General features: G+C 40.6%; 1 protein-coding gene across 8 annotated transcripts in view; it reads right to left on the reverse strand.

The window, feature by feature from the left end:
- Dnm3 (dynamin 3) overlaps nt 1–13,980 on the reverse strand; it is a 495,872-nt gene that overhangs the window by 334,814 nt on the left and 147,078 nt on the right. For all 8 annotated transcript variants that reach the window (XM_006496604.4, XM_006496602.4, XM_006496601.4 and 5 more), the window contains exons 5-7: nt 4,424–4,522; nt 3,689–3,849; nt 1,318–1,460 (exon numbers count right to left, since the gene is read on the reverse strand). In XM_006496604.4, the coding sequence (XP_006496667.1) occupies nt 1,318–1,460; nt 3,689–3,849; nt 4,424–4,522 (403 nt within the window). The remainder of the gene's footprint in view (nt 1–1,317; nt 1,461–3,688; nt 3,850–4,423; nt 4,523–13,980) is intronic.

Raw genomic sequence — 13,980 nt, forward strand, 5'->3', positions numbered from 1 at the left:
CAGCCATGAAGCTTGCAGGCACACACACAGTGAAGACACAGGAAGAAAAGAATCTTACTTACCACAAAGTGGTTGAATGAAAAAATAAAGGAATTAAATTTTGCTTGGGGGTATAAGAAATAAAGTGCCACAAGGTCAACCAGGGAAATGGTTTAGTTGCTTAAAATGTTTCCACACAAGTAAGAGGAGCTGAGTTCAGACCCCTAGTACCTACATAAAAAGCCAGGCCCAGTACCATACACCTATAATCCCACTATTGGAGCAGGGAAGATAGGAGTCTCTCTTGAGCTTCTTAGCTAGTTTAGCTAAATTGATGAGCTCCTGGTTCAGTGAGAGATACTGTCTCAAAGAATAAGATAGAGAGCAATTAAAGAAGACATCAATGTTAACCTCTGACCTACTCTTTCTCTCTCTCTCTCTCTCTCTCTCTCTCTCTCTCTCTCTCTCACACACACACACACACACACACACAAATGCATGCCCACAATGCATATGCATATATATATATATATATATATATATATATATATATATATATATACATATATATATATATGAAACAATACACACAAATATAAATAAATAAGTAAAATAATAGTACGTTAAGAGATATCAGCTATCATCATTGATGGATCACTTAGGTGTGTAGGAATGCTAGACCTTCCAATTGAGTCAGACCTAGTGCAAGTTGATGCACACAGATGAAGAGACAAGTGGAGTCTACAGGAGTCAAAGAAGAGATGAAAGGAGCCCGTGTTCTCTAGCACTCTGCTATGGTATCTTCAAATACCCCAAGAATAAAGGAGGGATGGCAAGATCGTGAAGATGGACAGATCATGAAGGCATAAAAGCTCTGCTTGAGCTTTTAATCCCTGAAGTTTAAACAGCCAGAAAGGGAAAGGAAATTGAAATGTAATCGCTTTTAAGTAAGCCTTTTATTCTCCTGAGATATACACAGGGACAAATCATGTGAATATTGGAAACAAAGATAATAAAGCAACATCTATAGATTTAGTTTAAAATGTAAAAGATATGCTTATCTCTACTGACTTCTGAGGCTAAGAGAGAAAACCCTGCTGAGTTATCACCTCTGGCTATGCTTCCTGACTGAATCCATGGAGATAGGCAACTGGTCAACCTTGTAATAACAGTAAAATCAGCAAGTGTTCCTTGTGAAAACAGAATGATTCAGGGGATCACTGTATCACACATAGAACCTCAGCTATGCTCCTTGCTGCTTCCAGAAAGCAACATGGCGAGCATATGCAGGCCAGGCAAGCCGTGTCAAATGAACAGAGGAAGAGAGAGGTGACCCACTGCAGCAGGGCTTTGGTCTTCCTTGTGGGGTCTTCCGGTTTGAAGTTTTTGAAGGCTTCCACTTCATGTTCTATGGAGAGCAGCTGCCCCTGTAGCTTGTTCCTGAAGTTGGGCAGAGTATCTCGAATATGGTTGGTAAGTTGCTAAATAAAACACAGCAAAATCAGACACATATATAAGCATGAAGATCAGTGTATGACGTAAACTTCAGCCTCCATTGTTGCCTCTCATTATCCAAGTCCAAACAGGACTTTCTGTCTCTGCTGTGGGCATATACATTCAGCATTCCCTTCTGGATCCATAAATAACACCCCAGCCTCAACACACCCAAATTAACTACCCAGTTGTTACAGTTTGAATCTGTGGTTTCTTCAAATGCCCAAAAGCTTGGTGACCAACCTTGAAAGGTTGTTAGAACACTTAGGACATAGGTGTTCTTCTACTGGGAAGAAGTTAAATTGCGGGAATCATGCCCTTGAAAGCCATTGAGACTTTGGTTTCTTCTTCAACCTTCTCTGCTATGAAGGCTCAGCACAGTAGAATCAGATGACCATGAACTGAACTCCAAAAGCAGTAGCCAAAATTAGTCTCTTTTCCTTGTAAGTTGTTTATTTAGGGTATTTTCTCATATCTGTGAAAGCCAACTAGCACACCCGACTTCTCCTACAGGTGTCCAACTTCCTAATATTCTGGGAATGTGGGAGTTAGTCTGGTTAACTAGTTACCCACTAAAGATTTCTGTCACCCATCACAAGCTCTATTGTGTCACTAAGTTCTCGGCTCTTGTCAGCATCTCTCAAAGCTACTAACCCTGACAAAGACCGAGCTAGTACATTTTTTCACTTTCCTATTAACTGATCTCCACAATTTTAAATCTATGTGGTCTACAATTAATCTTCCTGCCTATGATTTGAGTATTCCTTTAAACTCACCAACCTGACCTTTTTATTCTTTTTATCAAGTCTCTTAAACCACTCTGTCTTTCTAACAGAGTGAAGATATTTGAAATAACAGAGAGCACTTACATAGGAAAGGAAAAATCTTCCATACAAAATCCAGTCAAATTTCATTCGGTTATGTCCTAACTTAGTGATCACCAGGAACCTAAATAGGTGAATTGCACCCTTCAGGTTTTCGCCTATTCAAAACCTACTTTATTTCTAACTTTATATTTTTAAGCATACTAGTGAATTTTCTCTAAGATATCTCGTAATCTGTTTATAGTTTACTTAGGCCAGTATAGTTATGGGAGCAGTAACGTAGGAAGTGTTACTAGCACTGGCTATACTGGTGCTATACTGGCTATACTGGTGCTATAATGGCTATACTGGTAGAAGAATACTGTGGTTCTTACATGACCAACTTGTGTAGCTGTTTAAAATGTATTGGTGACTTAAGTGATACAGCCAAATGCTGCCCAGTGGCTTCTAAATGCTCGTTTCCCCTTAATTAAAAAGCATGAATTTTATGGTAGTCTGCTACATTGCTTAAAGGTATATTATTGGTCTTTATTTTCTAAAATTTCCTCAGTTTGTTTTGTCCAAGTAGTAAAGCTACTGTTACCATGACAGCTTCCTTCAAGGAGCCGACATCAGGGCATTCACTGATCAACTCATTGGCAGACCACGTTCATAAAGAAGAGTTCATATAGAAACTATTAGGATATCTGTGACAGACACTACTCACAATGTAAATCAATGCAATGGAGACTCGGGAAGGAAGCCTGTTTTGACAAGATATTCAACTCCCTTATGGAAAGAAGATATGGTAAGTAAGTATACTGAGGACTTCTGGGAATGATGTATGTGATGAACAGAAGAGGGTGGGCTAAAGGCCAATTCCAAATCTATTTATTTTGAATGATTGCATTATCTTGGAAAGATGGTTTAGGTTAGTGGAAATCAATGACTACTTCATCAAGATTTATTGTTTCAATATTTTAAATTAAGAAACCAATAAAGATTTAATAAAACCATAAAACAGTTAATGGAAGACTCTAACCTAACCATCACAGCTGGACATTTGAAACAGATCCTAAGAGACTACCTTGTCAGAGCTGTGTAAGTTTAACTTAAGATATTGTATACTGTGAGTGAGAGCATGTTCACACGTGTGTCTGCTGTTCACTGTTCCTAAATCGGAGTGTGGTTTTTCTTTGGATACTATCAATGATATTGAGGTGGATTCATTTCAATGAGAATGGTAAGTGGTCTAAATAATGGTAAATGGCCTAAATAATTAGTGTTGAAAATTATTATCAAAAGCAGAGTGAGTCTTACCTGGGCAAAATAAAATTTTATAATAAGAACGATTCATTCTGGTAATTTATACCTTTCGTAATTATACTTACTGCTTAAAAGAATAATTTTACCTGATTCAGGACCTTCTGGAGGTGTGGGGTCCCCATACGATCAGCAATGTGTCTGTACGCCGGGTGAGAAAGAAAAAATTTCCTTTCTGCCAACATGGCTGCCTTAATGTCTTTCTTTCCATCTATGTCCTTCTGGCTTCTGTTGACCACCCCCACGTAGCCTGAAACGAAACACAAACCCATGGGATTTGGCACACTTCCTGCCATTGATTCCAGAGAAACTTCAAGGCTCTCTACCAGGCAAAATTAGTTTTAAAGCCTAAAGCCTGTGTCCTCTTACAATGTTCCATCCAAGACCTCACTGTACAAAAAAGCCACTGGTTTGGCTATTGATAGATCGTTGACATCAACAGAATGATACCCTTCACTTTTTAAAGCTCTACACACTTTAAGAAACTACATCTCGACTGTTGTATCATATAGCAGGCAAGTTAATATCAGACTTAAAACAAAACGGTGTATATTTATGTAGCCTGTGATGAATATTTATAACCTTCCTTCGAGCTCCTTCCTTTCCTTGTTTTCCTGTTCCTGTTATTTTAAGACATAGTTCCCTTCTTATAATGTTCTTTAATACAACACTTGGGAGCAGTGTGCCATTCCATATAAAGTATGGCTAATAATAAATCACTCCCTTTTAACAGAGGAAGAAGTGAAGCCAAGCCTCCCTGTGGCTTGCCAGTCATTTCTCTGCCATTTTATAAAAGGCAGGCCTGAGAAACCACAGTGTATTACCCCTGCGAAGAGGCAGCAGCTTGTTCTCCAGCACATCCCTGGCATCTGTTCCTTCATCCATGAGATCCAGCTTGGTGATCACGCCAATGGTCCTCAGACCTGTATTGTAAACAAACACAATTCTCACTAGATGGCTTGCAAAAATCACTAACCAATACTAGGGGCTTAAGTGTCTCAGCACTACATGTAAAGCTTGTAATCCAGACCCTTCTCATCCCGGTTTCTCTGCAGCTCTCTTGGCTTGCAGTCTGTGGTCACACAAGTCTACTGATCATCTGTGTGCTAAACGGGGAGGGCTTACAAACCCACTCATCTGGGAGATAAGTTTCCCTCCAAGAGAGAAAATCAGACACATCACAAAAGTACTTCTAAATACAGCCATGTTTCACTTAATCACGGGGACATATTCTGAGAGATCTGCTGTGTGTAGAATACATCACTGTGCAATGCAGTCATTGTAGAGTGTATTTATGGAAAGTAAGTAGCACAGTGCAGTGTCTCAATGGGGCCTCCTGGTGTAAACAAGAAATGCAACTAGCCTGCAGCCACTCTAAGATGGGATAAGGTTTTATGCTTGATGTGTGGGCATGCACATGTGTGTAGGGGCATGCATGTTCGTATGTGTTCATGCATGTGGACATCCAGAAACAACCCCAGGTATTGCTTCTCAGGAACCATTAGCCCTCCCCTCTTTTTCTCTACTAATAAGCTCTCTTGTTGGCCTAGAACTAAGTAGGCTAAGCAAGTCCCAGGAATTCACTTATCTCTGCTTTCTCGGCACTGGGGTTGCAAGCATGCAACACTGTGCCTTGCTTCTTGCATGTGAGTTCTGGAGCTCAAACTCAGGAATTGTGTGGCAAGGCATGAGCCCTACCAAGTGAGCTGTAACCCAGCCCCTCGGCACATTTTATGACTAGGAGGAGAAAGAAAATAGCTCTTAGTAAAGAAATCAGTAGCACAGTCAACTATTACCATTCCCAAGCTTTGTGTGCACACGTGATTGAACGTGCGGTACCCTCCTTACATTGACAGAGGAGTGGGCATATCCACAGCAGTGTCACCACAAACACGAGGAAGGAGTTTCACTGCGGTGGTGAGAAGGCAATGATGTCACTGGGCTCTAAGAATTTTTAAGTTCCACAGTGATCTAATGAGACTACTCTCGTAGATATGCATCCCACCATGGATGAAAACGTTATAAAGCATTGTAACTGTACAAGTTACACACACAAAGCAAAGGATGAGAGAGACAGAAATTTTCATTATTTTTATCAGTATCCTTGCCGTAAAAGAAGCCTTTGGTTTGTAAAGAATCAAACATCATAGAAACACTCAGATAAAGCAGAGGCGACAATGTTAGTCCAGTGGTCAGGAGATGAGGTTGATGAATATGCAGAAAAATACCTATAAAAACAAAATGAATGCCTATGAAGATACAATGCCTGAACAATTAGTGTCCCAGAGAGGAGAGCCCATGCAGAAATAGTCTGGAATTGAGAAGATCCTATTCAAGAAAAATGTCCCAGTGAAGTGAAAGGTATGATTTTAGAAGTTGAATGAACTCAGAGAGTGCCCAGCACAAAGTGAGAACATAAGCAATTTGTCACATCAGTGTCAGATTTCAAACCACTAGAAACAGAATGTTCCAGAAATTCTGCCAGATGCATTTAAAAAGGGAGCCGCATGGAAACGGTTGGGAGTCACAGCCATCTCAGCCTTCCCAGAAGCAAACTGGAAACCCAAAAGCAGCAGAGAAATTGTTTCAAAATTCAGAAGAAAAAAAATAACCTAGATTCTAATTTACCAATAAATGTGACAGAAGAAAAAAGAAACTTACTACAGTCTTGCAAAATCCCAGAATATTTAAGCTCCTTTCGTTTTTTAGGTACTTAGTAAAGTGGGTACCTTACAAAACAAGGGGGTCATCTGAAGAAGAAATGAGAACTAGGAGCTGTATGGTATCTTCAGCAGTAGGGTTGCACCCCCTTTTCCTGGAAGGCACCAAAGCCAACGGCAATAGCCTATATTGTTTTTAGCAGGTAGGAGGGATCTCCTGAATTCCCTTATCCAGTAGCTTCAAGGGTTTTTCATGTGTGCTGCTAAGGTTTTTATTGGATAGATAGTCTATAGGTTTTGGGAGAAGCACTGTCCCCTCAAGTGGCATATTTTTAATTAAATATATATGCATATATTATGTGTAATTTTAAGTAAATAAAAAATAATTCACTATGGCTTTATCAAACACCCAGAGAGTTATTTATTGCTCCTCTTCCTCTCTCCATCTGGGTTTAGAAACAAGTATGCATTTCTATTTAAGTGCATGTATCTATGGGAGAGTGATGTAAGGACTTTTAAGTTTTCTTCCTCCACACTACAAAGCCAAATAAAAATTCAAAGCTTTTAAATATTGAGAACTAGCAGTATAAACCTATTACATAGAGATAGGGAGGCAAATACCAACTGCAACAGCTATTGTATAGGTTGAGTTGGTACTTCAGGAAAATCAGGAATCAGGAGGGATGGAGTCAAAGAGATAGAATCAAATATATATGCGTGTGTGTGTGTGTAATATTAATATATAACATATTAAATATATGTTAAATGTGTATGTATGTATGTGTGTGACTTTAAGGAGTATATATGTAGAATTTTAATTTTTAAAAAGCTTGCCATAAAGTGTTTCTTTCCTACTATATCTGAAAAGGCAGCCAAGTCCTCTCTTAGTGAGGTGGTGCACCAGAAATGGAGAAGAGGCCTATTTTCTTTTTCTTCACATTTGGTTCCACAAATAGGCAGCTTAAAATAATCAATGAATGAACTCCTGCTGGCAGAACCAAAGCCTGCATTGATGGATCTCAAAAAGCCATTGTCAAAAGAGATTTCAAAGGCTTTCACGGCATGCCCCTGGGAATGTAAGGACCTGCATAAAACAAAACACATTGTTGATCCCTGATCCTGTGCCAGCCTCATTAGGAACTCAAAACGAAAACCATATGAGATACAATGACACAGGTTGAGGAGGAGCGAGAGGAAAATACACTAGCCTGGAGTGGGGGTGGGGGTCACAGCCTCTACCCATGGAGCTGGAGTTCCATAAATCCAACAACCTGGCTCCGTGTTTAATCAGACTAATATTTCTGCACCTCAGTTCTCAGATTCTTTAAGTAATAGCTGTGTTCTTTGACAGTTTAGTCGTAGCATCTAGTTCTACTTCTCGATGGACAGAACTAGGGGTTAGCAGCAAGTCAGAATCCTGGACATGGGGGTGATGTTCAGATTAGGAAGAGGTTTCTTTAGTGGTGAGTGAAGAGCTGGCTACAGGTTAAGAACAAAACCAAACAGCTCAATCAAAATGGGGTGTAGAACTAAACCAAGAATCACAACTGAGGAATCTCCTAAAGAAATGTTCAAAGTCTTTAGCGATCAGAGAAATGCAAATCAAAAAGACCCTGAGATTCCACCTTATACCAATCAGAATGGCTAAGATCAAAACCTCGGGTGACAACACATGTTGGAGAGGATGTGGAGAAAGAGGAACACTTCTCCATTGCTGGTGGGATTGCAAACTGGTACAACCACTCTGGAAATCAATCTGGAGGTTCCTTAAATAGATCTACCTGAAGACTCAGCTATACCACTCTTGGGAATATACCCAAAAGATGCCCTACCATGCCACAGGGGCATGTGTTCCACTACATTCATAGTGGCCTTATTTATGATAGCCAGAAGCTGGAAACAACCCAGATATCCCACAACAGAAGAATGGACACAGAAAAAAAGTGCTTCATTTACATAATGGAATACTACTCAGCTGTTAAGAATGGGGACATCCTGAGTTTTTGAAGGCAAATGGATGGAACTTGAAAATATCATCCTGAGTGAGGTAACTTAGACCCAAAAGCACATGCATGGTGTGTACTCACTAATAAGTGAATATTAGTCAAAAAAAAAAAAGGGAAAGAATACCAAGATACAGTCCATAGAACTCAAAAAAGTCAACAAGCAGAAGTGCCCGAGTAAGGATGCCTCAATCCCTCTTGAGAGGGAGAAGAAAACAATCCCAAGTGGGGAGGGAGAGAGGGACTTGGGAGAGGGGAACCTGATCTGGTATTGGGTGAGGGAAAAGGACTGAAGCCCTGAGGGCCAGCAGAAAGAATGGGAATAGGCAACCTAGGGAGATAGGAGGTTGGGAGGACACTCCAGAATACACCAGAGATCTGGGAGGTGAGAGACTCTCAGGACTCAAAGGGATGGACCTTAGATGAAATACCAGACAGTAGGGAGAGGAAACTTATAGAACCCACCTCCAGCAGGATGACAGGTCACCAAGTAAGAGTGAGGGGGCCATCCCACAGTCATAACTGACCCACAATTGTTCCTGTCTGAAAGAATTACAGGGATGGAAATGGAAAGGAGCCTAAGGAAAAGAAGGTCCAGTGACAAGCCCAAAGTGGGATCCAACTCAAATGGAGGTCCCAAGGCCTGACACTATTACTGAGGCTATGGAGAGCTCACAAAATGGGACCTAGCATGACCGCACTCTGGAAGATCCAATGAGCAGCTAAAAGAGTCAGATGCAGATATTTGCACCCAACCAATGAATAGAAGCAGCTGCCCCCTGTTGTTGAATTAGGGAAGGCTGAAAGAAGCTGAGGAGAAGGGTGATCCTGTAGGAGGACCAGCAGTCTCAATTAATCTGGACCCCTGAGATCTCTCAAACACTGTACCACCAAACAGACAGCATACAACACCTGATATGAGACCCCCAAAACACATACAGCAGATGACTGGCAGATCTGTGTTCATTCAGAGATGATGCACCTAACCCTCAAGAGACTGGTGGCCACAGGTTGTTTAAAGGTCAGCTGGGGTGGGGGCTGGAGACATCCACGTGTAGACATGGGGTGGGGAAGGGGTATGGGATGTGGAACAGTCGGAGGATGGACGGGGTTAGGGGGAATACAACATGGAATGTAAAAAAAGAATAAATGCTAAAGAAAGAAGAAAGAAAAAAAAGAAAAAGAACACACCTTATCCTCTTGATAAAACAAAAGTTCAGACCTGTTAAATTTTTTATTATCATGTCTCGACTGAACTTTTTTTTTCAATCAACGACAGTCATGATGTTGAGAAGCAGTGACCCTGGTCTTGACCTTGAGATGCACAGGCGTCTCCAAATCTGCTGCTTAGGTCGTCGGGAGGTTCACTGCACTGACTTAGGAAGGGGACTCTTGACCCTTCTCAGCTCTGGGCTGCTCATTTCTTCATCAGTAGGAAACTGAATCTGTCAGCTGGGGAGCCGCACATTCAGTTCCCTGCTGTCCAGGACTGGTTAATACCACGCTCCTTGCCAAAGATGGCCTTTCTAAAGAAGTTTTATGTGCACCCTGGCTCATTGCAAAAGGGGAGAAGATAATGAATGATTCAGGAGTCTAAGCTAGACCAGCACGGGTCTAGCCTGGCACGGGTCTAGCCTGGCAGGCAAAGGTCTCAGATTCATCCTCACAACAGGTCAAAGCCTAAATGGCCAAGGCCAGTAACAACACCTTGCACATCTGTCAGACATAAGATCCCAGTGAATGATGCTGCCAAATAGTTTTGGTGAGATAGGTGAAGAAACAACACTTCTACTTTACAAAAGGAGACACTTAGAATGGGAGACCTCCTCAGGAACCAGACTTAGAGTGGGGAAGCCTAGCTTGTGCTTCCATAAGGCAATCCTTGAAGTGTTAAAGGGAATGTTGTTGTTATCCCGGGACAATAAAGTTTGGTTTCCCAACTGATGTCCCAACAGATGAGAAAACTAATGTTCGGTGTTGTAGCAGAAGAAGCTAAACAATGCTGGACATACTTCACTGTAAAAACCACGAGAGTTCAGAGCAAGACACCTCCACACTGTGGGCATGTGTGTGTGTGTGTGTGTGTGTGTGTGTGTGTGTGTGTGTGTGTGTGTGAAGTCATTCCTATAGGTGATAAACACAGTGGGAATTTACTAATGAGCCAAATAACTTAAAGAAAACACAAAGTTATCTATTTTTATCAGGCTCATACAGAAGCTGACATACAAGTTCTAGAGTAGTTCCATGATAAAGTTCTTCCATGCCACCTAGGCTCACTGCCAGTACACAGTGATTTATTCGGAGGAGGCTGCCATTTCTTCCATTCATGTGTGCTACTAAACATCTAATTAAGACGTGGAGCAAAACCAAGCCAACATTATCAGTTGCTGGGAAAGCAATCTGAAACAGAGTACACAGTTAAATAACAACAATAAAAATTAGACCATATAGGAGGAATACAAAAATATACACAGAAAAATTAAAAACATACTTATTAAATTATATGTACTTCAGTTTGTGCATGGGTTAGGTTTAGGTGGGGTTGGGGGTGAAATAAATGTAGCTCTTTCTGTTTGGCAATGGTTATTGAATATTTTATTTCTGAAAGCAGTCAGTGGTGAATAGAAAGGGTTTAACCTATTTTTCCATAAGTTTTCCATGAATTTTATTTTCTTGTTACTTTGAACTCTGCTCAAAACAGTTCTTCTCATTTTCAAAGTCATCAGTTAACATTATTTCATGTGTTACTGGGTAAGATGTTAAGTACATAGAATAAAGCATTGAAAATCCATGCTGGCAGAAGAAATGCTACGTTGTTCTTGTTCACTAGAATAGTTCAGAGAAAAAGCCAAGTATTGGGAAATTGTAATGTCTGAAAAGGAGAGTGGGGAGAAATATATAAGAAAAGGGGGAAGAAGAGAGAGAAAGAACAAAGAACAAAGGATTATTTCAAAAGTAAGAAAATCTGCACACCATGCTTTTTTCACTGAGATGTTTTACTCCAAAACAGAACTGAGACATAAAAGAGACAAGTGACCCGCGTGCACCTAAGCCTCCTGCTGTGGGTCAGCTGCACAGGGCTAAATTTAAGTGAGTCGCAATGTGCCTTATGCCAATCCTGTGGTTAAGATTGAGCTAAAGGGATATACACAGAGCTGGCATGTGCCACTTGTAGAGTTGGTCTGTATGACCTCTCCCACATCTGTCCCTAAATGTCTGTTTGCCTTTTGTTTTGCTGGATGGAGTCCTAACAGATCATGAGGTGGCTGAGGGTGGTGAGATGGAAAGAGCCTGGATCTGTGAATGACATCATGGAGAAGGATAGCACATCTAGGCTGACTACACTTATGCCTGAGTCTGACTATTACTGTGCACTGATATGTGCGCTCCATCTTTGAAGAGGAGAGCTGGTGTAATGAACACCTGACATAGAAAGGCTGCGAGGCAGAGAAACGATTACTGCAGGTCAGTTAGAAAGCTCATTTGTGTTCTCAAACGACTGCAGTCTGGATCACATGACAGCTTGTGAAAGCTACCACTGGAAATATCCGGAGTGCTCATTTATCTTGATTGTTCCTAGCCACTTAAAACAAAGTGTTCCCAAAACATATTAGTCATACAAGAAATTTATCATTTTGTAATTAGAATCACGAGATTCAAAAATCTATAAAGTCTGTTGATCTTTTAAAATCTCACATATGCTTATGACTCAAATAATAGAAAAAATAAAAGTCAATTAAGAATTTTTCAGTAGGCAAATCATCAATAATTTCTGCCTCAAACTATAAAAATAATGGGATTCAGACATATACTTCTTTGGTGAATGTGCAGTGTGTGTCTGTGTGTATCTGTGCATGCGCATGTCTGTTCATGTCTATGGCTGCACATGTCAGAAGGCATGCACAGGCACATGTGATCACATTCATGTAGAGAACATAGGTTGAGGCCACATATCTTCCTCCATCACTCTCCACCGTATGTACTGAGGCAGTATGAACCTAGAATTAGCTAATACTAGGCACTTGAACCCAGAATTAGCTAATCTAGCTAGTTGTCCTTCTCTAAGTATCTCCTGTCTCTACCTCCCATGTGTCGAGATTGTGGACAGGCTACCACACCCATCCAATGTTTATGTAGGTACCAGGGATCTCTTCTCTGGTCCTCACGTTTGCATGTCAAGCACTTTACTCACTGAGAGAGCATCTCCCCAGCCTTAGACAGGCCTCTCTTTTATAAACGTTAGGGAACTAGACGTGCACTAATATGAGAACTGGTTCAGACATTGGGCAACATGTTTCGCAGAACTGTGATAGAGAGAAAAGACAAACAAAATAACTTCAGCAGCCACTTTCTACCTGGTAGCACTTTTCAGGCTGTGAAATAGGAGTATGCCATCCAAGGAGACAACATTAGTCATGCTTAGTTCAGGAGACACAGGCTAGCATTTAAGGACACTGAGATGTTAGTCTTTGCAGAATAGTGGGCCAGATAAGAAGGAGACAAGACAAGAAAGAGCTCCAGAAATTTTCACGGGGGTTCTTCAAGTCTCTGTAAACAGAGGGGCGCATTTGGTACAAACTCCATGAGGCTGGCAGACAAAAGAAAATATCCAGGATTCTCTAAGGCAAATAATTCCCAGAACTTTCACAGAAATGGGAGTCATTTGAGATCCTACTGGCAAACAGAGACAGGACGTGGAAGATGGGACACAAGAGACATCAGATGGGCCAAACCTCAGGAAACACTTCCTGTTTGAAAACAGGAAAATCATGCAACCAACAACAACAAACAAACAAACTGATCTTCAGGTAATGTAGCTAATTCTAAAACCAAGTCCAGTACACTTTTGAAAGAAAACAATAAAACTCAGAACTCAATTAAGTAAAATTCAAAATGTCTAACATTTAGGGGTAGCGAGATGGCTCAGTGCTTAAGAGTGCTTGCTGCTCATGCAGAGGACTCAAGTTTAGGTTCAGGCACCCATATCAGGCAGTTCAGAGCTGCCTGTAAGTCCAGCCCTAGGAGATCCAATGCCCTCATCTGGCCTAATTGGGTACCACACTTAAATACACATACTCCTATACAGATGCACATACATACACATACTTTTAAAAACTATTTTAAAAAAAACATATCATACATAAACTCATATCAGAAAGCTTTCTATACAATTCTAAACTATTTTGAAATTAGGGAATAGATCTTGAGATAGCCATAGTCTATAAGAGCTCACAAGGAACATTTAGAATACAGACAATTTTCAATTTACTACGATTCAGCTTAGAATGATTTTTAAAGTATGATTCATTTGTGTACACTTATATGTATGTATTTAGGCATGTGCACAAATTCCACAACACATATGTGAAGGTCATTTCTTTCCTTTTTCCATGTGGGCCCCAGAGATCCCAGGGTCATTGAGTTGGGTAACAGTTTCGTTACCCACTGAACCTTCTCATCATCCCAAGGATGTTTGGACTCTATGATAGTCCAAAGCAAGACACATTCACCCATATTCTGAATTTTACATATTGATCCTTTTCTGCAGTAGGCATCTGTCGTACAATATATGGGTCTATGGTACTAATCAATGACAGAAATCTACAACTCAGCATCCCAAGAAGTAAACAACTGGTTCTCAGCTATATATTTTGATGCTAAGCTATGCTACTGTTCCATATATTAAGTATATTGGTGACATTTTAAGTTTTATGGTAT

The sequence above is a fragment of the Mus musculus genome, chromosome 1, assembly GCF_000001635.26.
Source record: "Mus musculus strain C57BL/6J chromosome 1, GRCm38.p6 C57BL/6J".
Classification (NCBI taxonomy): Eukaryota; Metazoa; Chordata; class Mammalia; order Rodentia; family Muridae; genus Mus; species Mus musculus.